General features: G+C 37.4%; 1 protein-coding gene across 4 annotated transcripts in view; it reads left to right on the top strand.

Moving 5' to 3' along the window:
- The window catches only part of XRCC5 (X-ray repair cross complementing 5), a gene marked incomplete at its 3' end in the record, with an annotated part of 50,625 nt that overhangs the window by 7,484 nt on the left and 21,415 nt on the right, over positions 1-21,726 (top strand). For all 4 annotated transcript variants that reach the window (XM_080346782.1, XM_080346781.1, XM_080346780.1 and 1 more), the window contains exons 6-14: positions 2,067-2,255; positions 5,156-5,270; positions 6,912-7,050; positions 9,045-9,157; positions 12,033-12,095; positions 12,509-12,646; positions 14,015-14,105; positions 15,324-15,457; positions 19,997-20,193. In XM_080346782.1, the coding sequence (XP_080202908.1) occupies positions 2,067-2,255; positions 5,156-5,270; positions 6,912-7,050; positions 9,045-9,157; positions 12,033-12,095; positions 12,509-12,646; positions 14,015-14,105; positions 15,324-15,457; positions 19,997-20,193 (1,179 nt within the window). The remainder of the gene's footprint in view (positions 1-2,066; positions 2,256-5,155; positions 5,271-6,911; positions 7,051-9,044; positions 9,158-12,032; positions 12,096-12,508; positions 12,647-14,014; positions 14,106-15,323; positions 15,458-19,996; positions 20,194-21,726) is intronic.

Raw genomic sequence — 21,726 nt, 5'->3', positions numbered from 1 at the left:
CTGTGAACCTGATAAATTTATTAAAGCATTTACGGACCCTGCTGCAAGATAGCAGAGGTGTTAGGTAGGAAAGCATGACTGAAAAACGTGGGCTGATCCTCCATGGAAAAATAATGGTTTTGCCTGTGCTCTGGAGAGACCGAATGTAAAAATGTCAGACTATTCTCGGGTCCTGTATGCTTGCAACATGCCTTGACATGCCCTGTCTAGGTTATGTGAGCTATTGTTGGCACTGGAGACTTTGGAGACACAACACCAACCTGAGTAGGTGCTGCCAGCCAGAATGCATCCTTCAGAGACCTGGTATTTAGCCCCTGCCACCTTGTCTCCATACCTGTAGTTGGCTGTGCAGACAGGTGCTTCCAACACAGGTTAACATTGCGGTTTTGTTCTGTGAGATTTCTGATAAATCTTTACATTTTCTTTGTTTATAATATAGCAAAGGAAAAGCCCCACAGCTGGTAAAAGAGCTAGGGAGATGTTGCTCACAAAGCATCAACTTCAGATTTACACCCTGTCTCCCAGCCACATGAGCAAATGATGCATTGAGAAATACATGTACAAATGTAAAATATTCAGAATACTGGTTTAAAAGTGATTTCTTGCTAAACCTTGTCCTTTTGTTATAACCCATGCTTCCATCTCTTACGCCCTGTTTATTGATTAGGTAGTAATTTGTGGCAGGTAGTTGGTTTTCCTCCCTGTTACCAAGCACCGAGCACATGCTGAGCACAGTGTAGCCTTGGGTATTACACAGTTCTCATCACAGGAGTCTCTAAGCACTGTATAGTGAAAGTTATCTAACTTTTGGAAGTTTGAAGCTTTGTGCTCTCGTAACAGCTTTAAAACACAGTTTCTCTTTGTCAGTAGATGCTGCTTGCTAAAAAATTACCGAACACTTTGCTGAAGTTTGATCTTTAACTCTGCTGTATGTGACATTATTGTGCATATTGTTAAGTTCACTTATTGTATTTTGCTCCACATGTAAGTTTAGTGAGGGCTAATGAGGTGAAAGTAAAGTAGAGATCTGTGGGCTGCTTTTTTGAAAACATAATGCAATGCTAAAATACTTTGTGGAAATGTGGTAAAAGGTATCATGCGGTTCATTCAAAATTGGATCAGACAAAAGATCTGAAAAATCTGCAGGCATTGTCAAGGGCACAAGAGAAGAGAATCTTACACATCTCTCTTTTCTGTGGTTATTACACTTAGTTAACTCTGTTGTATTTTGAAGAGTGGCAAAATAATTTTGTCTATAACCCCTGGCTAAATTTTAAAATCTGATTCCTGAAGTGCAGGAAAATGTTTCATCTTCACTCAGAAATTGACCTATTGTTGTAGGCTATTAAAATCTCAAAGACTAACGTTTATTCCAGAGATACCTAATAGCCCCACTGCAGTGAAAGTCCCATTTGCTGGCATTTAGAGCTGATACAGAATCGCAGGCCTGGAATGGCCTTTAACAAATCATCTAGAGCAACCCTCTACTTCAGACTGGCTCAGCTGTATGTATGTCATTGCTGAGCAGTGTTTGTCTAATCTTTTTGTAAAGATTTCTGGTGATGGAGACTCTTCTGTCTCCTCAGGCACTTGGTTTTAGAGATTATGCCTTGAAATGCCTTTATCAGGTTTTTGAATATCTGACCTGACTCCATGATGTAATTTGAGCAGAGGCTGAATATGAAGAACTGATTGTTCCCTTCCTCTTCACAACAGCCTTTTCTATTTAAGACTGTCTTGTTCTCTGACTCCCTTCTCTACAAGCTTTATTTTGTTCAGTCTTTTTTCATATATCTTGTTTTCTAATCGTTGTTATCTTCACTTGCTAATTCCTTCCTGTACGTGGACATCTTTATTGACGTGTGATGCCCAGAACTGGTGCAGTGCTCTGATCAAGATGTTACCAATGCCAAGTAGACCTGAAATTCATGTGTTTCACAAGTCCTGCAGCTCTTTATACATCTGACTGCAGCTAGATAGAAATTGTTGATCCTGATACAATTTTTGTTTTGGTTTTGGTTGGTTATTAAGAAAGTCAAACTAACCGCTTCTGCTTTTGTTCTTAGTCTGCCGTTTCCGGTGGATGATGATGATGGAGGTGGAGATAAAAGTGCCAGTGTCTGTTCTCAGATGCACAGAAACTCTTTTCCAAGAAAGGGTTTAACAGAGCAACAGAAGGAAGGCATTGATGTGGTGAGGAAACTGATGCATACTTTGGATGAAGAAGGAGGGCTGGAAGAAATTTATACTTTCAGGTAAACTTGGCTAATCCTCTTTATCACACTGTAAAATTACTTTCTGATTTCTTCCCCAAAACATGAAATAAATGAAGTAATCAGTCACTTGGCTCCAGTTTCACTGAAGTCAGTGAATTTTGTAACTTACTGTACACTCAGTCCCTTTCAAATAGCTTCTTCTGTTGCTGTAGAATAGGTAGAAAAGCTTACAGATTTCAGGGGAAAATGAGTTTTCTATATCTGTATTTAAAGAAAAAAAAAAAATCATTTTTCTTCCATCTTTAGTGTTGGTGGATTTTGGAGGAATGTTTCTTTAAATGAGATTTCAAAAGCATGTTTTGTAAAGAGTTGGAATTTGTAACATAGTTGCAGTTAAAACATTTGCCTTTAATAGTAGCCTTGGTTCCTTGGTCTCAGACTTCTTTTAGCTCACTAGTTTATCAAACTCCTGCAAATGTTTTGAGTGATGTTTTGTTTAATCATAGAAGACTATGCCATTGTGCCAAACAATATACTTTTTTAGCAGCATTATTAATGCAAGAATTGAAAGATAGTTTCCCTAATGAAAGAGTAAAAAATCTGTGTGTCTCTGAAAAACTGTAGCTCATGATATATCCAAGACTTTTTCACATAGATGTTGTCTGAGTTGGGAAACAAGCAAAACACATCTATGTGCCTTATAAAAGTCTGATTTTTTTTATATTTTTTTGTCTTAGTAGTGTTATTCTACAATTATGAAATGTGATCTTTTAGACAATGTGTTTTTCAGGAAACTTAGTATGTACCTGTAGGTTTGCATGCTATTTGCGTGTTATTCGTAATTTTAAATTTTATTTGTGGGATTTCCTTCCCTCACCCTGCCCAGCCCATCTGCTTCGCACCTCACCAGCCAAACTGTTACTTGAGCGTTACTGTGCATTAGTGAAGAAACATGTATCACTGTGTATGTATTTCATAGTAGTCAACAGAGCAGTCTAAGTCTCTAGCAAAAAGCAGGCTTTGTCATTGCATCAAGAGACTGCACAGAAAAGCAACATCTTTCTGAGCCTGTTTATCCTTTAGGATGATCCATATGCATAAAGCTACTGTGTGGCTTGGTCCTTTCTTTGTATTTTTTTATTGCAGGCTTTTGCTACTGTCTAAGCTGTCTTCATGCCTTGCTTTCAGGGAAATCCAAAATCTGGTTAAATAGGCATTTGGCTAATAGATTAAAGCTTTAGTAGTTTAGAGATTGTGTGAGGTTTTAGATGCAGTTAAGTTGCTTATCAAGCTTTAAGAAGTTAGCCTTACAAATCTGTCATGATAATTTACCAATTCAGATACACTCTCTGCTTTCTTATATTCATTATTCCTGCTGGTAAAGATATTTCAACTCTTGTGAAAATAAATCAGTCATGCCAGAAAAGTAAGTGCGGAAAATTTTGTTGTATTGTTTTAGGTTTTGATATTCTGATTATTGGACAGGAGGGACTTCTGCTGCCTCTGGCTTTGGGGGAAGGGATTGGAGAGCAGAGGAGAAGAGACATATTTAAAATACAAGTTGAAACGTGCTTTTACTAGAGTTTTATTGACTGAGTTGTCTTTGATATCAGGGAGCATTTTTCTTCAATAAATATAAGAAATTAAAAGATAGAGATAATAGACTGAGCTTAGATGACATTTTTAGGCATTTCACATTTAGGTATTTGATTTTCATATTCATTCTTGAATGTATCTGTTGCAGTAGTTTTAATGATGTAGTAATAGTTTCTTTTTAAAAATCCTATATTGATCTCTCTTGCCAGAGGAAGCAATTTTTCCTCTGTTCCTTTCCGCAAGGAATTAAAAAAAAAAAAGAGAGAAATACAATGTTTATCTCATGACAAAAATGCCAGTGCATTTTCTCCTTTCATTGTGCTTCTGTTAGAATTTTCAGAATAACTCTGCTCATTCTAAGAGAGTTGAAAAGTAGAATACAAAGTTGAATTCTGTACTAATGTTTTTAGGAGTTGATCGTAATTTCTGCCAGACAAGTGTTTTAGTCAGAGACATAGATCTTTGCTTTCATCATCATGTTATAAATGTGAGGTCAACACTCTTTTATCTTTGCTTCGTCATGCAATTAAAAAAAAAAATTGAGCGCTTTCTATATGCTGGAATTTTGTAGCAAAATATTGTAGGTGATTCAGTTTGTATTAGCTGAAAGCTGCTCTGGGGCACAAGCCTATTTGATTTCACACTAATATATTCTAAATTGGTTTGGCTGTCTATTTTTTGGACTCCGTTGCTTAAAGTTGTACAGTTGAATTAACACTATAGTATTGAATCATTACAGTTATTTTTTGTGTGTGTTGTGTGGACTGGCATAACATACTGGTATATGTTAAGGCTAGAAATAATCAAAGTAACTTACTTCATTCTACCTGAATGCCCTGAAAATAATGAGTTCATTAGTACTGCATTGAGAAAAAGTGTCAAATGTTAATTACCACACAAACAAAATCCTGTTAATTGAAACTGGGTTCTTTACTGCTTCACCTCTGCTGCAGAAAACATTCAGCCACTTAAAGATGCCTTTTCTAATTTGGGATGTTCAGCTAACTACGTGCCCTAACTGGGTGAGCACAGATAAATGTGAAATGCTTAATAAGCAATTGTGTAGCTTAATCACAAGACCTAACTGACTGTCTTCAAGCCCTAATGTCACATCATCACAAAGGTTTGAGATGGGAATAATCTACTGTACCACCTCTTTTTTAATTCTCTCTTCTGACAATAGTTAATGACCAGATTATTCATAGAGTTTATTTTCTAATGCTTCGTGCGGTCGAAGCTGAAACAATTGGACTCCTGCGTCTCCTTGAAGAGAGTGTATTGTCTGTAATATTTTATTACAGTTCACCAGAGTTCATTTCTGTTTTCCTGATTCTTTCATTTAGAGAGAGCCTGGAACGTCTTTCAATGTTTAAGAAAATAGAAAGAAAATCTTTGCCTTGGCCCTGCCAGCTCACTATTGGTTCTAATTTGTCTATAAGGATTGTTGCCTACAAATCAGTAAGTTCATAGAATTGTACGTTTTAGTGTATTTTGGCAGCAAGTTAAGTGCAGCTGCATGTTTATTCCCTTAAAGCTAAGAAAATAAAAGGAAACAACATCCAAAATAATTATGGTAGAGATTTTATGTGCGTAGAAGGCAGTACATCTCAAACTGTGGTTCCCACAGCAACTCTTAACTTCACCATATTGCATACATATGTTAAATAACTAAAATTCACGATGTACGGAAATAGAAGTAATTGCCATCTACGCCATGACACTTAATGGTATTGAAGTTGATGAACCTGATTAAGAATTCTGTGATTATGTGAAGTTTTCCATTCAGCATCAGTGATGTGTCTGCAGCTCAATGAGCCTTAGTATATATTCCTTAAGCCCTAGGCATGAGAGGAATTATGCACATGTGTATGTAAAATGGTGGGTGTAAACGTTTTACCAGCTATTGGTTTGGATCACATCTATTGTTATTTCAGACTTGGAAAAAAAGGTATATTTTTTCTGCTTGTTTGCTTTATACTGTTTGGCAGAGCTTGTGCACAGTGTTTCCCTTGCAGTTTATATTGGTCCTTCACACAGTGCTGGGAAGAAGTCAGTGTATTTCAGCACACAATGTGTGCAAAATTCCAGATATTGAATAATTAATATATAGTGTGGCAGTGCTGATGGATCTGGTGAGGTGGAGATTAATTGGTTTGTTGTTTAAACCCAAGACTAAGAGTCTGGCCAGTATTGCAAGGTTCCAGGCATACTAGCCTTGAAAGAGATCTCTGCTGCCAACTTTCTGTTTATACTTCTGCATATTTTTTTTTAATGAGGATATTGCTCCAGACCTGTACAAATATGCAGTGAGTCCCCTCCCAAAGGTATTTACATGCAAAATAAATGAAGCTTGGAAGAGTAAGCAACATGAACTGAGTGACCAGCCTGAGATCATACAGCCGTTGAATCAGAGCTAGGAGTAAACTTGTGATAGCTACTGACATAATCTATTCTATCTCTTCTGTTTTCTGCCCAGTTCTTCATTTTGCTTCTCATTCACTAAATATACCAGAAATTTCACTTAAGTAGGAAGAAAAGGAAGCATTTTTCTTTCCCTGTAGTTGGGAAACATTCACTCATTGCAGATATTTACTCCTCCTTTCCCTTCCTAGTCCCATAATACAGCTGGGATCTTTTTCTGCCTTTTGGGCAGGTTGCAGTAACCTGGGGTATTTTTATCCTGTGGTGTAGTAACCCTGATGCCAAACTTGGGCAAACAAGCTGAATGAGCATTGAGTCTTCTTGTATCTTTAACGTGTATCTTAATGCTTTATCGAAAGCTTTATGTAGGTGGAGGAAGTAAAGTACACAGCAAGAAAGTTACACGTTATCCTGGCACTAAAAGACTTCCACAAATGAATAACCAAGACAAGTACGTACACAGTCAGCATGGTTCAGGTGTCAGGTCTCACACAGATGAAAACTGTGCTGAAGGTACTGTGGTAGCAGTCAGAGATGTGTATTTGGGGATGTCAGTATTAGTCCCTTATTGGCAAAATAATGCAGTACTTCGTCTAAGAAATTTTTGCATGTTCTGGTAAGCGCTTTGGATCCCACTGAAATGTTAAATATTCGTTTTATCCAAATTCTGATACATAGGTCATGGAAGAGAAAGTGAAAAAAGTTTGGACAGTTGTGGATGCTAAAACCCTCAGAAAAGAAGATATTCAAAAAGAAACTGTTTACTGCTTGAATGATGATGACGAGACAGAAGTTCAGAAGGATGATACTATTCAGGGTATGACTTCTTTATGCGCACCCTGAAGACAAACTGAAGACTGACAAACTGAGTGTTTGTACTCCTAAATCACCTAAGTGCCTTTGAAGCCTAGATGTGATCTTAGAATGTTAAGCCCTGTGAGCTGATGGAACATAGAGGCTGTTATGTTGAGACTCTTTGTCTTCACATATTTTAAAAATTCTTACTTTTGCCACTAATAGGAATAATAATAATACCATCAGGTAGAATGTGGAAGGCACTACAGCTTCCTAAACTGTACACCGTGGAGGACCATACCTCAGTTCTGGAGCGAGTAGTTGCTACCTCTATTCTGTTTTTAAATCTTCAGTTGTACTTACAACATGAATACTTTCATACAACTGCTTTTTTTTTCCTAGATAAGCAACTGCTCTAGATATTCTGCAACTGGGAAGATGAAACCATTAAAGGAAGGTTTAATGTTCAAGAGTCTATTAACTTTGCTATGTAAATTCCATAGCAGGTTCAGTTTGAAGTAGAGGTATGCAGAATACTTTTTATAACCCTCAGCTTCTTTCTGAGTGGATTAAATTCCTTAGAAGACTAAATGCCCCAGAAACAGAATTAAATAGTCTACTTTTATAAATTAAGCAAAGAGGTTTAATTTTTTACTATTATATATATTGTGTTACCAATTTTTTCTTTGCCATTTCAATCCTACAGAAGTAGGGCAAGTGTATTAACTCTAAAGGGAGGTAACAGTATAGAAAGTGCGTCAAACGAATAAAGTACGTTGAAAAATGAAGATAAATACTGTATTTTTTATTTAACCTATTTCAGTTGTAGCAATCATAGGTGTTTTTTAGCAGTAGCAGATAAAAATGTCCCAACAACAGAGTGATTTTCTTTAAGCAGAAATGATAGTTAAAAGCTAATGGTCTGTTTGTGTTTCATAATTTAAAAACTTTTAGTAAAATCAATTTTTAAAAATTCACTTTTGTAGTAAGTAGATTTTGAAACATTTGTGACCATTCTTTGCTGATGTCCTGGCTGCCTGAGTTGGTGAGTCGTTGCAGGATGCTGGTAAAAAGTGATGAACAGTTCAATGTGAACAACTGTGACCGGACACTTCTCTGTTAGTGGTGTCATATTTCTCACAGTTAAAGAGCTGCTGATGCCTTGTGGACTTCTGTGGACATTTTGAGAAATGTCATAATCAGACAATATTTTGCGTTTGATACTGAAATTTCTTTCATTCTCCCTGTGTGTGTTTTTTTTTTTTTGTTTCCAGGAAAATGTGTCCACACGTAGTTTTTTTTTTTTTTAATCCAGGGATTTACCTCTGTTCCTTCTGCTTTCTTCACACCTGAGGATATATTCCTTAGTCTGTTACAGTGTAAGAAAGTGATGATGGGAGGATATTGTGGCTTGAGGTGAGGGAATAAGCAGTTGGAACAGATGATGCCCCTAATACACAAACAGCTTCATGTTTTGTGGAGATACCTGTGCAATGTAAGGCACAGGAAGTAGAACACAGATATATAGAAAGGTCACTTCTGCATACAGGAGTGTTTTGGTTTTCCATTGCGTGGGAGGATGAACCTCATTTCCACTATTAACACATTTTGTTTGCTGGTGTCATTACCTGTATTTCCTTTATGTTTGGATTTTTTTTGTATTATGTTTGCAGGGAGTGTTGCAGTCTATTTACTGAAATCTGTTCTGATTTGCTTAAATCTATTCTGTGAGTGTAACTTTGGGCAAGATGTTCAATTCCCTTATTTTCTCTCTTGCTCTCTATGAGGGTAGCTGTTATAGAAAACAACGTACAAGGAGTGCAACTGCTGTTTGTGAAGTACAAAACGTGTCTATGGGGTGTGTGAGTTTTTTGTTAACAGGGAAAGTAATTTGATGAGCGTGTGTGGAGTGTAGCTGTGAGGCATGCATGCATTGTTAAAATATTCAGAGACCTAATTTTGGTGTTGTAACTGTAGGCCCATATGCTTACCAGATGCTCTCCTCTTGTTCTCCAGGGTTTCGCTATGGGAGTGATATAGTTCCTTTTTCCAAGGAAGATGAAGAGCAAATGAAATACAAAACAGAAGCAAAATGTTTTTCTATTTTGGGATTCAGCAGATCCTCTCTGGTACAGTACTAAACTGTTGTTCAAGTGTTGTTTGAGACAACTGATTTCAGTTTGAATTCACAAAAGTTGTGGTGTTGTACTGGATTCCAGTACTGGAAATGGGGCATTTGCAGTCAGGTATACAGGGGTGACTTATTTACACGTACTAGAATCAGCAAACATTATGCAATCTTGTGAGAGAGAGAAGCTCATAAATGTGGCCCTTGGGCCCTCAAGTGAAACAGGAGCCACTAAACTCAGATCTCTTGTTTCTACTGTAACAAAACCTGAATGTAGCAAGGATTTCATAGAACTTAGATGAAGATAACATAATTCAAAGATTTCCTATATTTCAATGAGATGCTTGGTATTTGTGTGTACACGTGGTATTAACTTTGCCCTTGTGATGGAAACTTTACTCTTCTTGGAGTTTCCTGTACCCAGTCCCCTTCACCACTCAAAACTGAAAGAAATCGTGGGGCAGCTCTGTGCCTTCTGTTCTGAAAGCTCCCGGCCTTCCCGTTCTTCTTTGACATGTCTTGGTGCCTCAACAAAACAGAATACTTGGCAAAGGCTGAGGAATCCATTCCCTATACCAGGAAGGAAAGATGCTAATGAAATAGGAAGTGTCTGTAGGAAGCTTACTTCCAAATGGATGTAGCTAAACATATTTTTACTTTACAGTACAGGTGGCACAAAGACTCTTGCATGTTTCTAGAGATGCCCTTAGACTACTGCAGCGCGGTGGTTCAAAGCATATTATTAACTGAGGAACCAGGGAGTTAGATTTATTGAAATGAGTAGCCAGCCTCAATAGGCACTGCAACCTGATTGCTCCTTGAGGACATTCAGAACTTAAAGTTGTTAAGTAACATGGCAGCTTGTGTGCTGGAAGTGATCGATCGAGGAAACTTATCATGCTTGAGCTTATATGCCCTCAATTGGCCAGGGAAGAGACGTGGTAGGGACTAATAAATCCGGTACCAGAAACCAGGTCTAACAATTGAAATGCTGTGTCTAAACCCACTGTTTCAATGAGACAATTTCTTGCATCTTTTCACACGTTATTAACCTACAGCTGAGTGTTACTGTCTTTGTTTAATTCTGTAAGATGTATTTCACCATGTGTGTTTTCTTATGCTGGAGGCTGGCCTCCTCTTTTCTGAATTACTGAAAACAGAAACTAAGAGGAAAGCAGATGAGAAATATCGTGTTTCTGGAAGTGAACTGTTATTTCACATGGATTTTTTTTTTTTTGCCACCATTAATCAGATAGTGTGATAATATCTTCAAATACATAGTTAATAATTAATTGTAGGAATACTTTTGATTCACGTAAATATGCCCCAAAGAAAAAAAAAATTGCTTCATATTTTTAGTGCAAAAATATTTATTGCTTTTGATAATTTATATTATGTGCTTCTCTTGTCTGTGGATTTCATAACAGATAAGAATTACATCTTAAATAAGTGTATTCTGGTCCTCTAACTAGGAGTGTGAGTAATTATGCCCAATAGTAGTTGCATAGACCTTAGTAGAACAAAATTACTCAGGTGTGATTGCAGGATTAAAATTACACTGTATAGATAATGATATCAGGAAGTTTTCAACTACAGCTGGAATTTTCAAGACTGATACTTTCCACATGTTTTAGGTCTTGAATTTTATTGTTTGGAATCATAATACTGACACTATTCAAATGTATGTTTTATATTAAATTGTTTATTTTAAAAATTTTGGAGAAAAGGTAATTTATGATTAACTAGAGAAACTGGAACAGCTCCAAATACATAATTAAAGAAGGAATAGAGCTACCTCACAGTATTTTTCTGAGTTATTCACATCCCTCAGGAAAGAAGATCAGAGGCCGCTTAAACTTTGATTTTTAATTTATAAGCAATGCCGTGTAAGTCAAGAAATAATACTTGAAAATATTACAAAGGGACCTCTTTTTTTTTTTCAAACAAAAAATAGGTGTAGTGATACTCATGTCTAGATATTTATACTATAGTGAGCATAAAATTTCCTGAGCTTTGAAAGACAGAACAGCAACGAATCATTTCAGGTAGAATATTCTGAATTGAAGAATTGTGCTGTAATACATTAAACAGATCTGCTCTGGTGCAAGTTGTCACCAACTTCAACAGCATTATGGTAATTTCCTAAATAATGAAACTCCACATTAGTTTGGAGACAGTGTAATTTGATGACATTTTTCTTTAACAGGGAAGGGTCACTTTAACGAGTGTTCATAGTGGTGTGCAGTTTTCATGACGGTTTTTCCACCATGGTGGTGTTCCCTAGGTGTGTCTCAGCCTCTGTAGTTCTCACTATTCCAGAAATGGCCCTTAATGAAACCATTTGTTGTTTTTTGGGGGGGTCAGCCATGTTCATGAACAGTATCAGTTCTGTTAGCAGAAGTGCCTTTGCCAGCAGAGCCATAGGTACTCCACGTTGCTGTTGAAGCAGCTTTCTTAATTAAGGATGTGCCTTTTTCCAGCTCATTTTTGACATGTCTTTGCTAGGAAAATTTAATAGCATAGATGTGGTGTCAGTTAGGTTTAGGTCTTTTGCTAACTACTGTGGTTTTCCACACTGACTTTTGGATTACTGCAGTATTATTGAGACTGGTAACAGCTGCAGATACCATAGTTTTCTATTCCTGCCCATCAATAGGAAGGTACAAGAATATCCTGCCAAATACAACTGAATATCCATGTTGAGTGATAAATGGAGATGTGAAACATATACAGGCCTTTAATCTCTATGCACAGTAATTAAATTTTGTGGTTTCTCACTTGAGTAATGTATTAGTTGTTTTGTAATTTAATGAGTCTGGTCACATTAATGACATTTGGTTTAGATCAGGCTAACTCCTGACCATTTGCGTCTCCAGATCCAGAGGCATTACTACATGGGCAACCAGGTTCTGAAGGTCTTTGCAGCGAAAGATGATGAGGTAAGGTGGACTGAAGTTTAATGCTGAATGTGTTTTGCCATGGAACAAAAAAGAATGGTAGTGGCACTTGGAATTGTCCCTTCTTTCTGTATTAATAAGACAAATATTCTTAATGCAGCTTACAGAAGTCTTGTTCCATTGCCCATTAGGTTGAAAAGAAATTGGATTAAACGTCAAGTGCATACCATCTCTCATTAATAATGAGAAAGTGGTAAATGTTACGTTTGTGCAAGGGCATGGGGAACCTGAAATTAGTGCCTAAGCACATTCTCATGCAGAGCAACAGTGTGCCCTGTCACTGTGTTATTTAGAACAGACCTCCAAATTATTTTGAATATTAGAGGTAAAAACTTCACTGTAGTGCTGACCTGTGCTCCTTTTACGGTCTCACTTTTTCTCTTTTTTTTTTCCAGAACGCAGCAGTTGCTTTTTCTGCCCTTGTTCATGCGCTGGATGAACTGAAAGTGGTAGCTATAGTGCGTTATGCCTATGATAGGAGATGTAACCCGCAAATTGGGGTAGCTTTTCCATATATTAAGGATGCATACGAGGTAAATTTTCTGTAGAGACTCTCTGTATTGATGGTTTATGAATACCAATTAATAAATGGTCATATTTGAACTGTATAAATTTGCAGTGTTACATAATACCACAAGAAACCAATGTCACTTTTCAGTCGGATTTTAGGAAATAGTACCAAGTCTTAGGACAAGGAAGTAATAAATAGTATTAAAACATTCTGTAGGAAAAATAATGCTATATGTTTCTATTAGTATCCTCTGTATTACAGATTTAAATAATACTGACTTTTATGTCAATAACATAGTGATAACATTTTGTTATCCTGGAAATAACTCTTTTATTTTTTAATCTGTAAATAGTGTAATCACATACTTATGTAATCAGTTGCCACTGCTTTCTTGCTGCGTTACTACCTACCTCTTAGCATACAATCCAAAGTTGCACTAGTTTCTTTCATTGTTTAAAACTGTGGATTTATCTCCAGATTGCTTGGTAGTGCAAAATCTGAATTTGGTAGTTGGCGTGGCATTTCAAGCATGTCCAACTATGCTGCTGTCATTAGGTTTCCAAGTCAACTGGAACAGTGGGGAGGAGTTCACAGCATTTAAAGCTGTTGTTTAAATTCATATGGAGAATTAGGAAGACAGTAGTATATTTATTTACTTGAAAAGGCTATTTTAAAAAACAGGAGAAAAAATGCAGCCTATTTCTTAGGAAATAAAAAAGAAAGTTCTGTACACAGCAGAATCATATTTGAAATATTTTTTTTTTAATTCTGAGAAACCCAGAAGCAACACAGTATGTCAGAATTTTTGCAGCATATGTTTCCACCGATCTTACTTACGAGAGACTATTGAAAGATCTAAATATGTATAACATGGCGAAGCAGTGACGAAGGTGGGGGCGGACATAACAATCTTCAGACTTTTGAAGAGTATAAACATAAAGGATGGAAAGGAATTATTTAGGGTAGTATGAACTGGAGGAGGTATTTGAATAACGAAAAAATGATACTGAGAATTTAAAAAAAACCACAAAACCAGCTTTAGACTTTGAAACACAGTAAGCTGTGATGAAACCTCGCAGAATGCCAAGGCATGGGGCATTTAAAGCTTGGCTGGTTGGAACTCTGCACAAGAAAAAGGGATTGGATGATCTGGGAGGTCTTTATTCTACCTGTAGAAAAATGAGGCATGTAGCCATCGCTATATTATAAAATAACACTGTGTTTTATGCTGCTTAAATCTATGTTGCTCTGTAAATATTTAAGTATTTTGATATACACAGATACTAGACAATTGTTTAGATTGCCCTGATAGGGCACTTGGGGATACTTCTTTTTGTTTGTTTGTTTTACTTCAGGTTCAGTTTTTTCTTTCTTCTTTTGTCATTCTTAGTGTCTCATCTATGTGCAACTACCCTACATGGAAGACTTAAGACCATACATATTTTCATCCTTGAAAAACAATAAAAAATGCACTCCAACAGGTAAGATAGTCCTTCACTGGGCAGCTGGACAAAGTCTACTTGTCTTCCTTTAAGACACTCTAAAAGAGCTAAAATATTTGGCTTCACAATGAAAACATAAGCTTTGTCATTATTTTGGCTTAAGAAAAAAAAACACAGCCCATTGGGAATACATTATGGTGGTGTCATCTTGAAGTGTAAAGCCTGTAGCAAAACTTTGCCTGCTTAGTTGCCAGCTGAGCAGACTTGAGGTTTGCAGACAGTCTTTTAAAACTATCCTGTAAAATGTCTTCTGGCTTGGGGGTTGGGATTATCAGTCTCACAGGATCTTTGTGATAGACATCTGAGATTTAGTCCTCCATACCCTTTGATCTTTCAACTCATTTGTTAGACTAAACGGCCAGACCTTGTGGGAGCTACAATATGTGATTAGCTAGAACTGAAACAGAGGCATCAGCTCTGTTTGTACAAAGCTGGTCCTGTAGCCAGTTGCACAGAGGCAAAGCCTGCATTTTCTGTGGCACGTAAAACATGCACTTACTGGTGTACAGATTCAGATGGAGGTTGTCTTTGGAGAGCCATAGCACATGCAGCCATACAAAGCTTGACTCACTCTTCCGAGGATTTTGTACAGCAATGAATGTAAATGGATGTATTTAAAATCCACTTCTACTTCTTTAAGTTGTTATGAGATCCGTTGAATGGGCATCTGCACATCAAAGTGTTTAAAGCATGCAGTGTTGTTTCTGAAACATTTTCTGTGTTCTTGTCTGTAACCAGCAGTTTGAGAACAAATCCAAAACCTGTCTTATCAAAGGAATAGTGGACTCTTGTGAACGGTGTTAATTTGCAATCGTAACTTCAAAAATTTGTATTAAGCCATTCGGTTTTTCAAACCAACTGTTCTCCTTATTTTCTAAGTGGCCTATAAACCTTCTGTTGCAAATAAAAACATCTTGAAAAATGGAAGCCGAAAGGCAGCAATAATTGAGGTCTTGGGTGAGGGGGAAGGTTTTATGACTTTACGTTGTAGTCCTTAAAAAAAGCAGGGGTTTTATTACTGTGTCCATTATCCATATTCTTTATTGGCACATCTATATCTGCAGTGTATTTTGTGGCATGTAATGACTTGGTCAAAAATCTCACATTGTGAAGTGCATCTTCATTTATAAATTGTTCAAGAAGTTCATCCATCTGCAAGTGTATTTAATTTTTCTTTGTATGTAATTGTTGCCTTAGTGGATCAGTTATCTGCTGTTGACTCCTTGATTGATTCTATGAATTTGGTTTCTGAAGATGATGATGGAGAAACTTTTGAGGACCTGTTTAAGCCCAGCAAAATCCCAAACCCTCATTTTCAGAGGTTATATCAGGTGAGATGATCTATATGGCATTTTTTGGAAAAGTCTTTTATTAAGACTTTTCACTCTTCTGTCTTTCTTTGATTTACCTTGGCAAGTTCTGCATTGTAAAGATGGGAATATAAATCCTTTTGCATTGAAGTGTGGGGTAGCCAGTGATCCCTATGTTGTCCCTGACATAGATTTTACTCTTAAACTTTCCATTTTCCAGGAAGCAAGGGAAATTATACCTGTGCTCACGTGTCTGCAGCAATGTTAGTGGTGTTCACAGGCACCTAGACTAGACAAGTTAAAACTTGCTGGAGTATCTCAACAGTGTATTGCCACTCAGTCTTAAGCTTCTGTGCAAAGAGAGAAATTGAGTGAAAATCGTGAATCTCTGTAGCTCCTCATTCCGCATCCCATCAAATCTTGAGCAGAGTTACTTTGTGCATTGTTACATCTCTCAGTGGTTCCAAACTAGCCTGAGGTGAACTTGATCAGTAGTAAGTAGTTAACATTCTTGACATTTAAAATATTCCATTTGGATGTCTGAGCTGATGCATTTTATGGGTGAGCAGAGCAGTTCACACTTCTTGCAGTTATTGTATCAAGCTGTCTACGTTTTGATTTACATTCCTTTCATATCATGAAGATTTTCATTGCAGCTGTGAGAATGAGAGACTTAATTATACACTTGGAATTCAAGTGTTCAAGAAAATGACATAGCAAATTCAAAAATAAGGAAAATTGCAATGCAATTTATGCAGCTGCAGAATTGTGTTGTATGCAGAGCCATGGAGATATATTGAGTGCATGACTCCACTCTGAAAATTGACCAAAAATGGTATTACAGCAACCATGTTCATCATGTCTCAACAACTCCAAATGAATTTTTTTCAGTTTACAAGTAGGAAGAAGATGCTTTTTTAAATTAAGAAAACTAACCCTAGCTTCCAGAAACCATGCTGCTTTTCAGTATTGTCAGAAGCAGCAAAGGATCTGAAGGTCGTATGCATGTTTCAGGAACACATGTAAGCCCACTGTCTTCAAATCCTACTCTGACTGACATCTGAAGAACTCAGTGTTCCCTTCAAATTCTGCTAGTCATATTGACAAGACAGTGTGTAACTGAATGCAAGAGTTCGTCAGTAGAAGGTTATTTCTGGGCAAGAGCTTAAGATGGATTGACCTCTGCATTACTTTTTTTAGGAAAGGTTGTAAAGCTTGGGTGAAACAAAAAACCATGGCTTTCCTTGTAAATGAAACACAAATGGGATAGGGTTTCCTCTATTGCATTACTAGATACAATTTTGCATTCTTTTGGTTCAATGGGTATCACTTATCAATGAAAGATGTTTCTTTAGGTGTGCTGTTGTCTTCTGAAGCAGGGTGATTGTGGTGTCCCAGCAGCTGAGTCCAGTGCTGCTAGAAGAGAGTAACTGCGTAACTCTCCAGTTTCCCTAGGAGATAACAGGATTTTATAGAGGTGAATGCTACCTGTGGAAAAAGTAGTTATTGACTGTTTCAATGTACCGGGTGGCATACAGTTCTTGTCCATGGTGCTTGCTGTTCATAAACCCCTAAATTACCTGTCCTTTTAGTGCTTTGTTTTGCTTGCACGCAGGACCATTTCTTTGTCTTGGTTACAAAACTACTATTAATCTGTATAAATCACAGAAATCTTGTTCTCTCCTTTGCTTCAGATGTGTTTCAGATTCTTAATATTTTGTTCTTTTACCAAGTGACACTGCTGGTTCCTTAAGAACTATGAAGAAAAATTTTACATATTTTGAATGTAGTCAGTAAATTGATTAGGCTAAACAGGACCTGTACCTGTGGATGGTTTGAAAGAATAACTCTGAAGAAAGGATGAACTCCCCCTTCATTTCCTTGCTTTGTTGCTTCATTAAGATGTTTGGAATTATAAGTGACATGAGCCAGAATTTAAACAGAAACATCAGACTAAATTGTATCTCTGGAAGTAGTGGTAGGCATCAGGAAATGACAGAGTGGGTGGAAAGGAATTGCTAATGCTTACTGGAGTGGAAGATGAGGAATATCCTATATCCAGAGTTTCAACTTTTATTTGTTGCTTCCAGAAAAGCTTAAGCAAACTTCCAGAGCTTTTGTGGTGGCATACTTCCAATGTCATTAAGTTGTTCCTCTGAAATACAGGGATTTGAAGCCCCAAAGACGTTTGGGGAATGCGGTGCATTTTATTTGATAGTCAAATAAACAAATTGCTCAACAGTGATTGTTCTGTACTGAGACAGACCTGAGGGGATGGTTTGTGGGCACGGTGGCCTGTGGCATTGCGTAAGTCATGGGATCCAGCTGCAGAGTCTGCACCTAAATATGCTGTAATGCAGGGGTGTCAAACTCATTTTCAGTGGGAGCCACATCAGTCTTGTGGGTGCCTTCAAGGGCTGAGTGTAATTTTAGGACTGTGTGAATGTAACTACTCCTACATTTATTCGGTCCTAAAATTACATTGGGTGTAAATGAGTTTGACACCCCTGCTGTAATGGCTCTTGTTAGACCACATATAAGCAACTGTAGAGGGCTGAGCTCGTTTGTAAGTGGTTGGACTGTACCGTGATGTTCTTTCAAAAAGCAGAGCAGCAGGGGGACAGGAGGTAGCTCACAGAAGTTTGTAAGGGCTTTCGGCAACAAATAATCTTACCTTTGGTTGAATGTAATGGGTCTGTTGGAAGGTCAATTTGAAATTGTCACAAACTAGGTGTAAACTGAACTCTAAGATACTTGTGTTGGACTCAGTTCACACAGTTTTAACCACCCTAAAGCTAACTAACTAGCATAAAATGAGTTGTTCAAGTCTATCCCATAATCCATGAAAAAAGAACCCTGGGAAGTTAATTGATCCTTCTTGTTCTGGAGATCCTAAGTACATGATAGTCATGGTTGTAGGTTGCCTTCTAGCCACTGAAGGGGTTGTTGCTGGGCACAGAAGGGTGAGGAAGCAAGGTTAAAAGGGATTGTTTGGGATTAGAAACTTCAGATTAAGTCTATTCAACTTCATTTCCGTTTTGCACCTGAGTTTTGATGGTACCTGCAATCTCAGGTTTCAGAGGCCATCATCTACTGTAAAAAAAAAAAAGGAACAAGTGGAGGCTGTGGCTGCTCAATCTGCTCAGCTCTTGCAGCTGCACACATAGAGATTTCAGATGCGAAAGCCTGAAAAACACATTCACAACAGACAACTTTTTTTTTCTTTTTTGCTTTGTGAATTTAATTCAGTCCCCTGATGTTGTTTTAATATTGGTTTTTTTGTATCACAAGAGCTGTTACTGCAGCTTCCAGCAACATTTTTATTCTCTTTCAAAATAATTATGCCTTAAATCATTATAAATGTTTCCAAATCAGTTGCTTGTATGACTGCCTCCTTTTGAAAGTATGCGCTAATATGGATTGAAATCTTAATGGCAGCATGAAAGCACATCAGTATTGATGTGTAGCATATGGTCTGGATTATCTTTATTGGCAGCTTTTCAGCATGAATGGGGGGGTTGTGTGCTTTGATTTTGTTTTTTAAATTAATGTCATGTGTGACAGCCAAGAGGGGAGCAAACCTCTGCTCTATTCATAGTTTACTGAGCTACCTTTACCCTTGGGTCTAGTTAACCCGGTACAATGGGCTTGGAAAAGTTATTCTTGCATGTACATCATGTGTTTTCATGTATGTGTGTTTATGCACTGGTATTTGCGTATATCTGCACATACATCTCTACTGCTGTCCTACATTTCAAAACATTTAGGAGATACCTACTTTGTTTTTAAAATTTTCAATGGAATTTCTGTAGCCTGCCTCATTAACCTTGTCTCTCTCTCTCTGCTCAGCTCCCTGACTGTGCGTGCTGCCTTTACACTCTGGTGGAAAAGCCTTGTCCTCTGTAGTTCCTACCATCTGTTTGAACCTTGACATACATCTGTCAGGCCCCTTTGTTCCCTCACTCTTTCCAGAGCTAATTTGCAAACATACCTATATTGTGTATCACCTGTGCACATTTAACTTCTTTCTTTCCATTTGTTTTTAAACTGGTGAAAATTTATCCTGTATGCATACCGAGTTCTGTTGACCAAGAAGAAATACTTTCTTTGAAGGACAAGAAAATGTGGCAATAACTGGAATACATGGTTATGGTATATATCTGGTTGCCTAATTTTGGAATATATAGAAATCTTTCCCACATTACTGTTTTATTAATAGAATTGCATTTTAAATCTAAAGCGAAGTTAAAAAGTTGAATAGATGCAGATGACTCTTTCATTCCTGGGATTTTCCTAATAATTTTCATAGAACTAATTCCAGTGAGTATGGGAATGCTCATCTGCATCAGTATTCTTCTTTCATATAATTATTAGCCTTCTTAAACAGCTGTTGATATGACTTCCAATCCACTTGTGAACTGGAATATTAGTTTGCAATATGAAAGTAGTTTCTTTAATGTGGAAGATATTTTGCATGTACTGTAGGATGTCAGGCATACAAGCATTACATTAAATGCGTATCAACTAAAAGCTTTTCTGTACTCAAATTGTTTCTTGCAGTGTTTGCAGCATAAAGCATTTCACCCCAATGAACCGTTGCCACCAATTGAACAGCACATTCTAGAGATGCTGGAGATGCCCCATGTGGTGAAAGAAAGGTGTCAGGCTCCTCTTGGAAAAGTAAAAGCACTTTTCCCCCTAAAGGAAGTTAGCAAGAAAAAAGAAGAGAAGACTGCTCAAGACATCTTCAAAGACAAGTAAGTTGGAGATGTATTATGTATTTTTTGAAACTTTTTTTTACACTTCAAATTGTTTTTGCTGGATGGAGCAGGCTCAGAATCTTTTGAACATAAGATCAATGAGTTACATGCTCAAAAAATAGTGGTGAGTGGGGGAATATTGTGCTACCACAGTATGTGTAGGGTATTTTGTAAATACTGGTGGTCATACTGTTATGGAGCAAGACAGACCAGGAGCCAGTCTGTAGCTTCCTCAGGTCTGTATTTGTTGTCACAGAATCTGTCAGGTTGGAAGGGACCTCAGGAGGTTTCTTGTTCAACCTGCTTCTCCAAAGCAGGGTCACCTATGAAATCTGAACAGGTAACTCAGAGCTTCAACCAGTCTGGTCTTGAAAACATCCAGGAGTGGAGGCTGCACATCCTCTCTGAGCAACCTGTTGTATTGCTTTCTGTTTCCTGGTCAAACAGTTTGTAGTTCAAATAAAAATAACAGAGAGTCTAATTTAGTTTGGAATAAATTCTGTGGAGCTTTAAATTAGCTGTAGGGGTGAGTCTTCCTTCTCGGCATATTTGATTTAGCTTGTTCTGTAGCTTTCATTTTTAATTCCAAGTCAAAAGAAAAGCAGCTTAATTATTATCTGCTCTGCAATAAATGTGAATGCCTTGAAAAATCAAACTTATGGACTCTTCCTGGAACATCTATTGTCTGAACAGTTTTGGTTTGGTTTGTTTGTTTGGTTTTTTTGTTATTACATATAGTCTGTTTACTTTGTTTGTGCTGCAAATATGAAGAAGAAATGCTTAATTGCTACTGCATTGCTACTGTCACTTCAGCCGCAAGTCAATTTGCTCAAGCAAAATCTGCTTCTAAGAGCTTAATGTATTGGATGCATATAATATAACTAGTGGGTCCACTGGGATGTTGGGAAGTTCTCAGTTAGCTCCTTCTCCCTCCCTTTTGTCATTTTTAGCTCAGTGCTTTCAGTGGTAGGAACAGCATCTCTTAGCCAGTTCGAGGCCTCGCTGAGCTGTCGTAGACCTTGGGCTGGCTGGAGCCCCCTCAGCATGTGACCTTTGGGAAGACACGACACAGGACTTCTTAGATCACTGAGCTGCAGTAACGACCACATAGCTGTAGAAAGACTGGGAAGCACCTCTTTCTTTATTAATTGTTAGTTGCTGCGTGTGCCTGTCTTGCCTTGGTGCATCTGTGGATTCATACTGTAAATAATTCTCTTGTCCTTGCTCTGTGCCCCCGTTTCTCTCTGTGTGTGTATACATACATACAGTTATATGTGTATTTTAAAAAGTCATAGAACCAGACAAACAAACAAACAAAATCAAAACTTGGGTACAAACAACCTAGGGAGAGAATTTAAACAAAAAACAGTCACTGATTACTGGTAGTTGCTTAAAAACGTATCGCCCCAAAGGCATCAGTTTGACAAGCAAGAAATAAAGCTATTTCATTTAAAAACTGGTTTCCTTTAGGGGAGTGATGAAAGCAGCTATAAAAATAATTGAGACAGAAGTCAGTGTAGGGCACTAAAA

This window comes from Nesoenas mayeri, assembly GCF_963082525.1.
Source record: "Nesoenas mayeri genome assembly, chromosome: 6".
Taxonomy (NCBI): Eukaryota; Metazoa; Chordata; class Aves; order Columbiformes; family Columbidae; genus Nesoenas; species Nesoenas mayeri.
The sequence above is the reverse complement of the archived record's forward strand: the minus strand, read 5'-3'. Positions and strand labels throughout refer to the sequence as shown.